The sequence below is a fragment of the Mesoplodon bidens genome (genome assembly GCF_964165515.1).
Source record: "Mesoplodon bidens genome assembly, chromosome: 4".
NCBI classification, from domain to species: Eukaryota; Metazoa; Chordata; class Mammalia; order Artiodactyla; family Ziphiidae; genus Mesoplodon; species Mesoplodon bidens.
The window spans coordinates 66337266-66353245 of record NC_138160.1 but is presented as its reverse complement, the minus strand read 5'-3'; the positions used below and the strand labels follow the sequence as shown (position 1 = coordinate 66353245).

The window sequence follows — 15980 nt, the reverse complement described above, 5'->3', positions numbered from 1 at the left end:
GTCAAGTTGGAAATCCAGGCATCATCTGAACAAGTAAGATGTGTATCTCAGCAGCCTAATCTCTCACTTGGGCTTAGTCTTTCTTATAGTGCCCTTGGCCTAGCCTGTCAGAAATTGGACTGCTTCTGATAGCTTTTGTTATCAGTCAGAATAGTAGGGCACTATTAGCCCAGCTATTTTTTTTCTTAGTTAAAAGAGATAACATTGGGATAACAGTAGAAATTAAAACGTTTCTCTAGCCAGGCTGTGTTAAAGCTCATTGTTATCTCTGATTCATCACAGATCCTAAACCACTACCTGAATCCTAAATGTAGTTTGTATGACTTTTCATTTTCTTACCACCAAGAGGACAAAATGGAATATTCTTTAGAAATATTCTCAATACAGAGCCCCTCCTCTGCTTTATATTTTATTATCCTTCAGTATTCAATAATTATAAACAGGATGCTAAGAAATCTTCTTTACAATTCTATATCAATTTTTGTTATTTTGGGTTCTTTAAAAAAGATTCTTTTCCTGCGTTATATTATTTCATTATGCAAAGATAATTCCTCCTTGTTCCTGAAATTTTGCATGGTATTCATGCCTCAGAATGAGGCTTGGTGTCTGTAGCAAATAAAATTAAGAATTAGAGTGTTTTTGCAGAAATCTAGGTTTTTTTTTTTTTTTTTCTCTTCTTAGAAATTTTACATGGTTTATACTGTATTACTAGCCCTTATTTGCCATAAATTAGCCAATAAGTTAGCCAGAAATAGAAGCTTAAAAATATCTAATGGATTGTTTCTTCAGATTTTATTAGGAATGCTAAATTAGTGAACTCCATAGACTCCAAAATTCTGTTCTGTTTATTTTTTCACCTATATGAAGAGAGAAAATAATAATAATAATTTCCTTACCTTACCTGTTTCTTGAACTTTAATTTGGAGGCGACATAGTGTAGTGGGTAAGAGCAATCACTTTAGGGCCACACTGCTGGATTTGAATTGTGTTCTACATTATATTTACTTATTCAGTTTTCTTAATTATAAAAAGAAGATAATCATAATAATACTTTAAAGTGGTGCTGAGGTTTAAATGAGTTAGTACATGTAAAGTGATTTGAAGGGCCTGGCATGTGGTAAGAGCTGAAAGGTGTTATTTTAATACTTGACTGATTCTTTTCTTTTCTTTTTCTTTTTCTTTTTTTTTTGCTATGGGATCTTAGTTCCCTGACCAGGGATTGGACCTGGGCCCTGGCAGTGAAAGCCCTGAGTCCTAACCACTGGACTGCCAAGGAATTCCCCTCTTTTCTATCTTGTGTAGTTTATTTCTTTAGAGTACAAGTATAAATATATATCCTACGTGCACGTATGTGCTCCAAGTATCTGTCACCTGGATGGCCCATAATCCTCCTATCTCCTGGGGTTACCTTTTCTAGCAAAATGGCTCCAGTTCGAATCCCTAATATAATAGGTTGTCTCAAGTCCTCTCTAACATCTCTGGGGCTTACTAGGGGGAGGGAGGACAGTATGGTTCTCTTGCTGTAATTTCTTGCTCTCACTAAGTATTACAGCCCTGCTGCTTCTCCTGCTTATGGCTGATGACTTTTCTTTGCCTTAACTTTCCTGTTTCCTTCATATGCATCAAGGAATTTTCCCAATAAAGAGTATTCCTTTTTAAGAGGACTTCTACCTTCCTTCTAAAGCAGAGCAGGACTATTCAATAAAACTTTCCATGATTTTGGAAATGATCTCTAATCTCTGCTGTATAGTAAGTTCTCCACTAGTCGCATGTGACTACTGAGCCCTTGAAAAGTGGCTAGAGCAATTGAGGAATATTCAATTAATTTTAAATGTAAAGAGCCACATGAGGTTAGTGAGTACCACGTTGAACAGCACAGTTTTGGATTCTATCTGCTTCAAAGTACAGTCAGATTTTTCTTCCTGTAATACATCTATCAGCTTTAATTTTTTAAATTAGAATGTAAAAATTTTTACTTTTTTTTACACTTAGTTTAGTTGTATGGATGCACCGATACTTCTACACATGGAAGATTTTAGAAAATTAGTAGGAACGGTGGATTATATCTAAATTAGAAGTCTCAGGATTTTGTCTAGCAACAAGTGTGTACATAGGTGTGCATTCTTTTCTTAACACAGGAACTAGCTTTATCCTTTCAGGGTATTAATTTTTTTAATATTGGTTTTCAAAAAGTATGAAAGGATTTAGGAATACTCTGTAAAGTTTGTATCCCATGAGCTTCACATGAACTGCTGTGCTGTTGGAGATGCTGTTGACCATCTAAAGTGGTCCCACATTGACGAGGCTGGAACCCCCCCCAAAAAAGGTGCTGTCGACATCCAGAATTGCCCCACCTCGGCTTTGTTGCTCCTGCTGCAACCAGCAACTACTCTTCTGGAGCCAGGGGCAGGAAGCTTCTCTTTTTCCTCCTGCCTTTTGATATCCTACTAGTGTCTCCTGATAGCAGAACTTAACAGGAAACTGGCTGGCAAGGAGCCTAGGAAATGTAATTTTCAGAATCCAAGCACCAAGTGTAGAACGGAGTATAGGAGGGGTGGGTTTGGGGCTGAAAGATAATAGGTAACTGACCAGTATACCTTGCTGGAAGCGAGTGATGATGAGATGATAAGTAAATGTGTGTGTGTGTGTGTGTGTGTGTGTATGTATATGTATATGTATATGTTTGTATGTATGTGTATCACAAATTTTTTTTTATTATACACTCTGTTCTGTGCTTTGATTTTTGTTTCACTTGTTCGACTTCAGTTGTTTTATATTGGTTCATTAAATTTATAATTCTCTATTTGTGGTTGTAGGGTATTTCATTCTATGAAATGTGCCATAATATATTTCACCAGCCCCCTACTGATGGACATTTAGATTGTTTCCAGTCTTTTGCAATTACAAATGATGCTTCAATGAAAGTTGTTTCATATATAATTTTGCACATGTGACCATATTTATAGAATAAATTCCTAGAAGAAGAATTGCTATCAGATAGTGATAATTTGTAATTTATAATTTTCAGTTATAAACCATATGGCATGTCTTACTCTTGCCAATATACCTTTCATTCATGATTCAATGTTTGGCTGTGCATTTACATAGAAATGCTGAAAACACTAGATCATATGATAGAGACACTGTATAATCACAGACAAGGCCCTCAGTTGCAGAGTATGGCAGTGGGAATTGGTCTTGGGATTTACAAGGTTACAGGAGAATACGGCCTTTAGCTAGACTAATGTCGGAAGGAAGGGAGGTGGATGATTAAACAGCAAAAAGTCTAAGGACTAGGGACTACACATTGGGCCTGGAATAATGCAAGAAGGAAAAATAGAATAAAGAGAGAGATTGTTTGCATAGATGCCGCTTAAACACCTAAACAAGCCTGAAGCCCATGAAACTCAGTACAAAAGAAAATGCCTCTTCATAAATAGCAGAAGAATTGTTTCTAAAATGACTGTTGACATTTAGAAGTATTTTCTGGCTATTCCTCAACCCCATCCATTATTAATACACGTTTGCTAAAAATGTTAAACTACATATGTGGATGTGAATATGATTTTAAAATGAAAGTCTTCCTTTAGCTTTTCCCAGAGATAATAGTTATAAGTTTGGTGTCATTTTTAATATGCATACACCCAAATGCACACGTACATATTCACACATTTTTTTTTAAACAGGAAAGGTTTTATACTATATGTATTTGTTCTCCAACCTTTTGTAATCTCCAGCTTGAAAAACCAATATAGCATGGCTCTTTTTCCATGTAGATATATCTTATTCATTTTAATGATTACACACTGTTCTGTAGTATTTTAGCACCCAAATTTATTTTACGTTCACTACTGGTGAATGTTTTTCAGGTTGTTTCTAAGTTTCATTGTTTCTAAAAATGCTGCAGTAAATGTGCCAAAGTTTTCTATAGATCAGGTTCTGTTTTCTTGAGCATCATCTCATACTTTCTCTAAACAAGTAATATCTAGAGTAGTAATTAGTTTGGAGGCAAAAAATACCATTCACTATGGAAACATATTCCTATGTATAACCATCTCTTCTTTGCAAATACCTAAAATGTTAGTTGTTGTTCATTGAATAACTGAAAGTTTTGTGTTAACTTCAGTATGGTGAACCAAAGTTTTAGCTGTTTCTGCCACAGACTTGCAATTTAAAGTGAGAAAGATGAACTTTACTTACGATATAGTAAAGAATGTTTGAGGATGAAAAAGATGATGTATGTGAAACATTTTGAGTTTCTCTTAGGAATAATAAGATGTAATACTGTTTAAAATACAGATGCATTACCTTCAGACTTCCTCTTGTGAAAGACCATATCAAATATAAACCATATAGTTATTTTCCTAGAGTACCTTATCTCCTGGAATAGCTGATGATTGGTTGTGGAAGTTGTGAAGGTATAGGAAGGAGACTGCTTGGTAGCTGATGTGGTGCAGTGGGACTCATTTAGACTGTGAGTCTAATCCAACCTCCAGCACAGTCTGGCACTGAGAGCTAGTCGTGCTACTTTGACTCTTCATAAGTCATCTCACATTCTCCTTTTAATTATTTCACAGTTGTATTATGAAAAGTCAAGATGAACTGAGATGAAACATAAGGACACTACTTTAAAAAACTTACTGTTTATATGCTTAGGATGATTCCAGGGGTTAGGAATATTAGTGTGTCTGGGGCACATCTGTGAGGTCTATTATTATGCCCTTTCAAGAAGACTAGTGAAAAAATGGTAAGAGAAAGGATTGAGAGAAAGATGAGACACAGGTTTCTGACTAAATTATAACTTTAGCAGGACATCAGAGTTTTATTTCTCATAAGATTCATTAAGTACCATTCCTTATTTTTTCATGAACCAAACAGACAGAATATTGATCAACTGAAATTATCATATAAAAGGTAGTATAGATTAAAAAAAAATTTTTGAGTGTTACTGCTTAGGATAATTCAAGCTAGCATCTGGCTTACATTTATATAACATGTTCTGGTTCATAGATCACATTTAGACTTTATAAATTCAAGTTCATTAATTGCTAGAGTTTCACCTTTTAGCTCTTTTTAAAACTGGTTATCACATATATAATTTTCTAATCTTTAGAAAGTTCATTTGTTTTTTGAGAGCAAATTACTTGTCTATGTCAAGGTTCCCAGTGGTTTATATTTTAGGTACATAAGGACTCTAAAAATGTAATCAGTTTCAGTTATTTTAATTGCACTTAAGTTTTGCATCTCTTCCTTAGAGAGGTTTTGATTTTCTTTTCTTTTTTTACATTTAGGGCTACTTCTTGAGTTTTTATTTTTAAATGTTTTTGTTTTTTATCCTTTTGGGATAACTTCTTCCATAGTAGGTGATAGAAAGGATTCCTTGAATTTTTTGAAATCTATAATTATAGTTGTTTACTTCCTAGTAGTGTTAAGGGCCTGTGGGCACATTTTATTGATTGGAGTATTGTTAAATATTTTTAATTATTTAAAAAACTACAGGATATACTTATACATAAGGATTGTTTGTTTTCAAAGCTGGATCACCTTAGCTAAAATTATAACTTACATTTACCTTTTCTCTTTATCCTCCTTCACTGTTTTGTTTTCCTCCACAGCATTTGTCACCTTCTATTTCTAATGTAAATACAATTTCCTTTTTTTGTTTATTTGCTTGTTTATGGCCTATCTTCCTTACTAAATTAATATCTCCCTGAATGCAAAGATTTTTATCCTTTCTGTTGACTGTGATCCAATGCTTAAAAAAGGCACTGTATAAGCACCCGCACAGCTTTCCAATTTTTAAATTTAATTTGTAAAAGCATTTAGTCAGAACTTGTAATTTTGAGAATATTGACCTTGTTTTAAATGTTCATTATAGTGAACTCCAACTCATCTGAAATATAAATAATTGGAACGTTTATGTCACCATCTTTTTAAAATTCTTATGAAAGTCATATGCCTTCTTACTCCCATCCCCTCAAATAAGGAACTTATTAAAAAATTCAATCCTTATAGTATAATTTAGAGTCTACATATTAAGCCCAGTCTCTTGCAAGTTTCTGGGTTAGTGGTGATAACTGATTTTCATATTGGTGTTAATAATGGTGATTTTCATGTGCCTTAAGATCCTGAAATGTCTTCTGAAATTATGGCATAGTGGGAAGCAAATTCAGGAAAATAATGGTGGCGTCTTCTCTCAAACTATCCAGTCAGCAAATCACAATATAAAATGAGTATTTTTAAAACTTGAGTAAGAATAATATGAAAATCTTATATATTATCATAATATTTTAAATGGAAAAATATTGCTTTATAATATGTGTGAGAAGTATTATTAGGAAAGTATTTAATATCTCTTTTATTCATTTTAGATAAGATGGGAAAAAAACATCACATTGGGGGAACCACCAGGATTCTTACATTCTTGGTGGTGGTAAGTATCTTTAATTCCATTTTCACTAGATTGATGATGCATTTCAGTAGGCCTGCACTGTACCTGTTTATGATTTCATGCCTCTCATTTATACTTTTTCATTTTCTACAATTATTTTCTGAAAGGTAGCACTTAGAAAAATAAAAAACAAACTCAAAACCAGCATTAATGTTATTTAACTTAAAGATACTTCTATTAAATCAAGCTGGAATTGTGACCAGTGTGTGGAATCTCCAGCTAGAAGTATGATATTGTATTAGTCAGCTCTGGCTACCGTAATAAAATACCATAGACTGGGTGGCTTAAACAACAGAAATTTATTTTCACACAGTTCTGGAGGCTAGAAATCCAAGATCAAGCTGCTGAGCATGGTCTGTTTCTGGTGAGAACTCTCTTCCTGGCTTGTAGATGGCTGCCTTCTTACTGTGTCCTCACATGGCAGAGAGAGAGAGAGAGAGGGAGGGAGGGAGGGAAAGAGAGAGCGAGCACATAACAGAGAATGAGAGAGAGAGACCAAGCACGTGCTAGCTAACTAACTAGCTTTCTGGTGTCTCTTTTTATAAGGGCACTAATTGCCCATGAGGGCCCCACCCATGTGACCTCATCTAAACCCGAGGCTACTGAAGGTAGTGGTGGTGATGGTGGTAAATTATTAGGAGAGAGAATAGTCCAAAAAAGTTTGAAGTAATTCTGTATAGACTCAGAGCTAGGACTGACTAGGAATGTACACAAAGATGGTCAGTCAGTACTAAAGGCCCAGTTGATATCAGAACTTATAAATTTTATTGTGGTACAAGTATGCCCAGGTATGTGACTTTTCTGCAGCAGTAGTTGTTGGTCTAGGTATTCAAATGGACAAGCTAGGCTTTTCTTTTTCTTTTATTTTTAAAAAATTTCTTCAGTTAGGAGCATTTCCTGTTCAGTACTTTATACATTCATCTCTCAACATCTTATTCAAAAGAAAAAGCAAAAGTTCTCTTCTAGTGCTGTGCACGTGGTTTCCTTGGTCCGTTACTTCATGCCATCATCTTTTTAATCTCTCTCCTGAAAACGTGCTTTACTAGAAGTTCTATGGTGAATAGAACCACACTTGGTCAGTTGTGGTTGTGGGTTTCCCTTATTTGTCTCACATACGTATGGCAGGAACAGGTGCAGTCCTTTGGTTCAGAGTTGTTCCTTTATTTGGAACAACGGTTCACTGCAGTTAAGCAGTGTCATTGTGCTGTTTTCCTGGGGTTTAAGACTGACCTCTTGTAACATATAGTGGTATAAAAGTCAGTTTTTCATTTTACATAGTCTGTATTTATGATATCTAGATCTAAACTAGAAATGCTTAATTATTTGCTGAATGTAGTTGAGTTTCCCACTTGTTGACACCCTTATATTTTGTATGTTTCCAATTAGGTCTGCAAAGTGACACAAGAAACCACTTTAGAAGTCTGTCCCTATTGGATTAGTGGGTTAACAAAATGAGGACTTTAAGTTTTTCATTATAGAATTAATTCTATTTCAGAAACACCTGTTTCTGTTTTACTCCCTTTCTCATGAATTTAACCTATCCTCTTACTGTAAATGGTTGATAAAAACTCACTGAATACTTTGGCTTTTTGCTTCCATCAGACTTTAGTTTTTTTGGTCTTTGCTATCAGAAGGTATATCTCTTAAATCTGCTGTTGCCCTTCCTTTTTCTATGGCTGTTAGATTCACGGGAGTTCTTCCTCTGTGGTTTTGGTATTTTAAGAAATTTTTACTTAGTTAGAGATATCAAAGAAATTGTAAATAATGAGCATAAATATTTTTAGACCATATTTATTTTAATTTAAATCTAACACACGCAAAAGGTACATTATTTTCAGTGTTTTTAATGTTCTTCCCTAAAACTATCAATACTAATGTACCTTTTGAGGTGCCTACTTTGTCGATATAAATCAGTGATTCTTAATGATTTTGAAGTCATGGGGTCCTCTGAGAACTGATGAAAAGCTGTGTATCCCCTCTTCCAGGAAACTGCCCAGATCCTAAGCTTTCCTGATCATTGTGTGTAGCCAGCCATGACTGTGGGCCTTAAATCCAGCAGAGGATTGATGGATGGAAAAAAGATGACTTTTTTTTTTCAGCTGTTTCAGTGGTCCCTTTGATTTTTTGTTTTTAATTAAGACTTTATTTATCTTTTAGAGTAGTTTTCAGTAGGTTCACAACAAAATTGAGGGGAAGGTAGAGATTTTCCTTATACCTCCTGCTTCCACACATATATAGCCTTCCCATTATCAACATTCCCCACCAGAGTGGTACATTGCTGTAATCGATGAACCTACATTAACACACTAAATCACTCAAAGTCCATAATTTGCATTACAGTTCATTTTTGGTGTTGTACATTCTATGGGTTTGAACAAATGTATAATGACATGTATCCACAATTATAGTAATATACAGAGTATTTTCACTGTCCTAAAAATCTATTCTCTGCCTCTTCATCCCTCCCCACCCACCCTCCACCCCTGGTACTCACTGATCCTTTTATTGTCTCCATAGTTTTGCCTTTTCCAGAATGTCATTTAGTTGAAATCATACAGTATGTGGCCTTTTCAGATTGGATTTTTTCACTTAGTTATATGCATTTAAAGTTTCTCCATGCCTTTCCATGGCTTGTTAACTCTTTTCTTTTAGTGCTGAATAATATTCCATTGTCTGGATGTACCATGGTTTAATTATTCATTCACCTACTGAAGGACATCTTGGTTGCTTCCAAGCTTGGCAATTATGAAAGAGCTGTTATAAACATCCATGTGTAGGTTTTTATGTAGCCATACATTTTTAGTTCCTTTGGGTATATACCAAAGAGTGTAATTGTTGGATCATATGCTAAGAATATGTTTAGTTTTGTAAGAAGCTGCCAAACTGTCTTCTAGACTGGTTGTACCATTTTCCATTCCCACCAGCAACAAATGAGAGTTTCTGTTGCTCCACATCCTGGCTAGCATTTGTTGCTATCAGTGTTCCAGATTTTGGCAATTCTAATAGGTGTGTAGTGGTATCTCATTGTATTAATTTGCATTTCCCTGATGACATATGATGTGGAGCATCTTTTCATATGCTTATTTGTCATCTGTGTATCTTTTTTGGTGAGGTATCTGTTAAGGTCTTTGGCCCATTTTTTTTTTTTTTTGTGGTACGCAGGCCTCTCACTGTTGTGGCCTCTCCCATTGCGGAGCACAGGCTCCGGACATGCAGGCTCAGCGGCCATGGCTCATGGGCCTAGCCACTCCACGGCATGTGGTGGACCGGGGCATGAACCTGTGTCCCCTGCATCAGCAGGCGGATTCTCAACCACTGCGCCACCAGGGAAGCCCATGGCCCATTTTTCAATTGAGTTGGTTTTTTTCTTATTGTTGAGTTTTAAGAGTTCTTTATGTATTTTGAATAACAGTCTTTTATCAGATGTGTGTTTTGCGTATATTTTCTCCCAGTCTGTGGCTCGTCTTCTCATTATCTTGACATTGCCCTTTGCAGAACAGAAGTTTTTAATTTTAACAAAATCTAGTTTATCAATTATTTCTTTTATGTATTGCGCCTTTAATGTTATACCTAAAAAATCATTGCCATACTCAAGGTTATCTTGGTTTTCTTGTAAGTTAACTTCTAGGAGCTTTATTGTTTTATACCTTACATCTAGGTCTGTGATCCATTTCGAGTGAATTTTTGTGAAGGATTTCTAGTGTCTACATTCTTTTTTTTTTTTTTTTTTGCATGGGGTGTTGTCTAGTTGTTGCAGTATCATTTGTTGAAATGACTATCTTTGATCCATTGTATTGCCTTTGTTCCTTTGTCAAATCAGTTGACTATATTTATATGGGACTATTTGTGGGCTCTCTTTTCTTTCCCATTGATATATTATCTATTCTTTACCAATACCACACTGTCTTGATTACTGTAGCTTTATAATAAGTCTTAAAGTTGGGTAGTATCAGTCTTCCATTTCTGTTCTTCTTTATTATTGTGTTGGCTATTCTGGGTCTTTTTCCTTTATAAACTTTAGAATCAGTTTGTCAGTATCCATGAAATAACTTGTTGGGATTTTGATTGGGATTGCATTGAATCTATAGATCAAGTTTGGAAGAACTGACATCTTGACAATATTGAGATGCCTGACCTTTTTATCCTTAACTCTTTAGAGCTGGGCTTCATAATCTGTGCCCTAGGTTAGGGATTCAGAACTGCCTTTTTTCAGGTTGTCCCTTTTTTTTTTTTTTTTTTTCTGACTGGGAAGGCTGTTGCTGCTGTTGAGGTCCAGATGATTAGGATAACGTGTATTCTTTGAGAACTTACTGCTTGCTCATTTGGTTATACTAAAAGTCCCTGTTGGATGGACCAGTTGCATTTTTATGATGACTTCTCACTTCTGTCTTCTATAGAATATTTGCAAGTGGAGTTTTCCTGTTGTTTAAGCCTTTTCACCAAATATTTACTGTGCAAAATTATGCTGCCTTCAAGGAAATAAGTAGTAGGAGAGATAAACAATTAATAGTATTATAACTGAGGTATGTACTGGTTATAATAGCAGTACAGGAGGAATACTTACATCAGCTTGGGAGAGGTAGGAAAGGCTACACAGGGAAAGTGAATCTGAGCTGATTTGAAAGTTGAATGAGAAAAGGGTATTTAGGGTAAGGAATGGTTAGCATGAAATCTTAAAAGTGATCCTCATGCATTCAAGGAAAGGCAGGTTTCTTGGATCAGTTGAATTGTAGATGTACTATGAGGTGATAGAATATAAGGCTAGAAACAAAGGCAGGGGTCAGACTATGAAGTCCTGGAGTACATCAAGGACTTTGGACTAGAACTCAAAGATTTTAAACAAGGTATATGACATGATTAGCTTTGTGCTTTTAGATACTTGGCATTACCATAGACATGGATTGAAAAGGATTGAGAGCAGAGGCAGAGTCTAGTTTACAGGGCAGTTGTTATTGTCCAGTTGAAAGGTTATTAGGTGATGGACCCCAGATAGTGAACACTGAGTGGAATAGATTGGAGGTGAATGAAGAAGTTGCCAAGTTTTAGATTTGGATGGTAGGATGAACACTGATGCCATTGATTGAGTGAGAGAGTATAGAGAGAGCAACAGGTTTTGGAAAAAAGACCATGATTTAGCTCTGACAAATTAAATTTTGAGATGCCTGTGTCACATTCAGAGAGAGATGCCCTATACAGTCAGAGATCTGGATCTGTAGGTCTGAGACAGGCCCATAATGGTTTGGGAATTATCAGCATAGACTATACTGTAGTGAAGAGTGTTCATGGGTGAAACTGCCAGTGTAACAAGTAAGAGCAGGGCCTGGGGTTGGGACTCTGGGGAAAGTCAACCTTTAAGTGTAGGTGGATAAAGAGGAGCCTCAAAAGAAAATACTTAGAGAGGAAGGAGGGTAGTCAGGAAAGAATAATGTATGGGAACCAGGAAAGGCATTCAAAGGAGAGATCAAATATGCAGCAGGTAAAAGTAAAACAAACAAACAAACAAACAAAAAGCAACAACAAGTATTTTCCTGAATCGGGAAGTAAAGTGAACTTTGGTGGTCTTGGGGAGAACAGTTTCAGTGGAGTAGTGAAAGTGAAATTTAGAAGGCTGTTATATTTCATTTCTCCAGCTCCAAGTTTATGGAGAGTAGTTGAAGTGTGTGGTGATGTGTGTAGTAGTTTCAGGATTAACAGTGGAACAGGACCTAACATTTTTATTTTTAAAATTGAATAGATTTGAGCATGTATATAGATTGAGGTGAAAAGAGTAAGAGAGGTTGAAGACGCATGAAAGAGCAATAAACATGCACAAAAATGCAGAATAAACTACAGGAGAGATGAGGGGCAAAGGCCTTGGAGAGAGAGGAGGAGGGGAATTTCTCCTTTTAGTATGGGATAGAGGAAAGTGTGTGATTTTACTTTCTGGAACTGTTTTTCTTGTTTTTGATATGATTTCCCTTATCATTTCTTTTCTTCTTTCCCACTTTGCACCATGCCCCAGTGCTGTCATATTTCTTAGGCCTCCCTCCTGTGTTCATTGCATTTACCTTGATCAAATCCCTCTTGAAAGCATATTTCCTCTTAGTATGCTTTAATAAAAGTTCTCAACTCTCTTCCATGAATTTCAGAAATAAAAATGCGAAGAAACTTCTTTCCTCTGAAATTAATGTCCTTTTAGATTTGTGTAATTCAAAAATACACACTTTTTGAAACTTCCTATTTAAAGTTTTAATGGCAGAAACTGTGACTCAGTTTTATTTAATATTATATGTAAAGCACCTTTTGAAGTAACTTTGGGCTCATGTATTTATATCCTGTAATTAAATATGTATAACATTGCAGAGAAAATAAACTAATAACTAAGATTATCATGAGAATCCAGTTTCTGTCACTTGGCAGTGGAAAGTCAAATCTTGCAGCAAGCTAGCACTCTAATGATTTTAGAATCTAACGATGCCATCAGGTATAGCTAAGAATAACCAAATACTTATGTGAAAATAATAGCATTGGAATTAGTCAGCAGGCTTACTAGAATGGTATAATATTTGTAATTGGTAGACTAGTTCTTACTCATTAGTTCTTGCCTGTAATAGGCATTGCGTAGCTAATTATTTACTTGAATTAAGTTAAACTAAACATCAACATAAGACAATGTAGGCAACAACTAGGATAGAAGAAGAGTATAATCACAGTGATGAGGGAATAAATAGTATTAGCAAGAGAGAAAGCAAAGAACACAGGTGGTCAGGCTATAGGGGAGAAGGGAAATGTGTCTGGGAGAGTAGGAAAGGAATGTGGAATACAGAGGAAGATTTGGTGGGGAGAAGACATTGTAAAAAAAAAAACTGATGGAATCTTCCATTAAATGCAAAGGATTAGAAAGGAAATTGAGGCAAATTTTACTTAATAAGAAAACTTTCTTTCTGGCCATAATAACTCTATGAGACTTTTCTAGAATACTTTTAATACCTTCATACTTATTTTAAAAGTACTTTAGCGTAAATCATCTTTGTATCTGCACAAAAGTCTGTAAAATACATAACAGATATTTTCTCTTTACATAAAAAAACTAAGGAACAAAAGTATTTGCTCAAGATCAAACTCAGAATTAAAGTTTTCTGAATTGTAACCAGTACTCATCTCAGTAACAGATATTATTTCTTAAATAGGGAGCAGAATTTAGTGGCCCACTATTAATAAGACACTAATTACAGCCCCCTTTTGAGCATCATGAGTGGCTAATTCCAGACAGTAGATATAAATGACTCAGAAAGTTTGTCTTTTCTGAGTCCAGTCTGTCTTGAGGCATCCATGGATCACTGGCAGCTTGTGTAGGGTGAGGAGGTGGTTGCCATAGGTTACTCAGGAAATGAGTTGGAGTACAGGGGTAGAAGGTAGGATAACAAAGTGTTTGCTGTCTTATCCAGGACAGGTATCTATCTACCATACTCTTGTAACAGCTGATGGTGCTCACACTGCCAGAGCTGTATAAACCTGCCCATAATCAGGCATATAAGGCATCTTTGAAATAAGAATTTTTAATACCACACTCACATTAGAGGCAAAACAATGTAAGATAAAATGTTCGAGCCCAGCTCTGCCATTTCTGTGGCACTTGTGTGGCCACTTGTGTGCCACTTAGGTAAATTATTTAACCTTTTGAAGTCTCAGTTCCCTTATCTATAAAATGGGAAAATAATAGGAGGATTAAATGATGGAAAATGTTTAGTATATGATGCTTGAATTTCACACATACTTATTAAATGTAAGCTATTTTGATGGTACTTTAAAATATGAATTTGTTACTAATCCAGGATTATGTGAGAATTTTCTGATAGTGGAGCAAAATTTAATGCTTACATTTTAGAAAGTATTAAGCAGTGCTAAGGAATGATACAAGTACATGTATGTGGAAGTTCTAAGGTGATGAGCAGGTACATGTACATTTCACTACACTCCGTAGTGTTACGAATGGATAGTTTTCTTCAATATAGGTTAAGAGTAACTAACATTAATTGATAATGTATTTTGGGGACAGTCAACAAGAAATAACTTCCTTAGTTATTTTAAGACTTGAACTTATAATAACATGACTTACTCCTAAGAAAAAAATGTCTTCCCCAGGGGATTTTTTGCTTCTTTTAATTTTTATTTTCATAGAATTCTAGATCTTGCCAGTGGCATGAAGGTTATGTAATTACGTTAGCATCCCATCTTCTGGGACACATCTGGCATGTTTACCCACCCTCGTAGACTTCTCTGACAACCATTTTGCTTTCTATGTTCCCTAGAGAAATTGAAAGCTAGCTAGTCGCTTTGAATCACATCCTCAGGATAGAAGGAAAAAGTATTTGGATGAGATCCTCAACTTGGAAATCCTGTGTTTTTTTTAACTTAGGTGGGGAAATTTTTAATAATAATAAATGATACAAGAACAAAGATTTCAATACTGTGCAAGTTTTGCTTCTCTGTATTTAGTCTCTATCTTCTTCATTTGTAAAATAGAGATTTTTCACTAGTTTCTGCTTAGGAATAAAGAGACTGTAAATCTAAAGCATTATTCATGAATATCAATCTACCACATTTCAAGGATAGTGTTTTGGTTTCAGGCTTTGGATTAGAGAAATTGAAAAGCTCCTGGGCCTCCAGCATGTCAAGTTGTAGAGAGAGGAAGTCTGTATTTGTTGATTACTATAACTTTACAGTATAGTTTGAAATTGGGAAGTCTCCAGCTTTATTATTCTTTCTCAAGATTGCTCTAGCTATTCAGGGTCTTTTGTGGTTCCATACAAATTTTAAGGTTATTTTTCCTGTGAAAAATGCCATTGGAATTTTGATAGGGATTGAATTGAATCTGTAGATTGCTTTGGGTAGTGTGGATGTTTTAACGATATTCTTCCAATCCATGGCATGGAATATCTTTCTATTTTTAAAATTTCTTCTTCAATTTCTTTCATCAATGTCTTATAGTTTTCAATGTATTGCTCTTTCACCTCCATGGCTAAATATATTCCCAGGTATTTTTTTCTTTTGGATGTATTTGTAAGTGGGATTGTTTCTTCATTGTTAGTATAGATTCACAAAAACAAACATCACAAATTACAACAGACTTTTGTATATTGATTTTTTTATCCTGCAACTTTACTGAATTCATTTATTCTAACAGTTTTTTTGTGGAATCTTTAATAATTAGAGTCTTCTTTCTTTTTTCTTATAATAATTAGAGTCTTCTTTCTTTTTTCTTAGTCTATTAGCTAATGGTTTGTCAAGTTCGTTGATCTTTTCAAAGAACCAACTTTTGGTTTAATAATTTTCTTTTTTTTAATTCTTTATTTCATTTATCTCTGCTTTAATCTTTATTATTTCCTTCTGCTAGCTTCTTCTGATTTCTTCTTTGACCCATTAGGAATGTGTTGTTTAATTTCCACAAATTTGTGAATTTTTCTGTTTTCCTTCTGTTATTGATTTCTAACTTTATCCCATTGTGGTCAGAGAACATACTTTGTATGATATCTATCTTTTTAAGTCT

The 15980-nt window shown here is 35.0% G+C and overlaps 1 protein-coding gene across 7 annotated transcripts in view; it reads left to right on the top strand.

Moving 5' to 3' along the window:
• SSBP2 (single stranded DNA binding protein 2) overlaps positions 1–15980 on the top strand; it is a gene marked incomplete at its 3' end in the record, with an annotated part of 330177 nt that overhangs the window by 83239 nt on the left and 230958 nt on the right. For 4 of the 7 annotated variants that reach the window (XM_081231543.1, XM_081231541.1, XM_081231542.1 and 1 more), the window contains exon 3: positions 6372–6433. The exons of the other annotated variants lie outside the window; for them this stretch is intronic. In XM_081231543.1, the coding sequence (XP_081087669.1) occupies positions 6372–6433 (62 nt within the window). The remainder of the gene's footprint in view (positions 1–6371; positions 6434–15980) is intronic. 7 annotated transcript variants of the gene reach the window in all.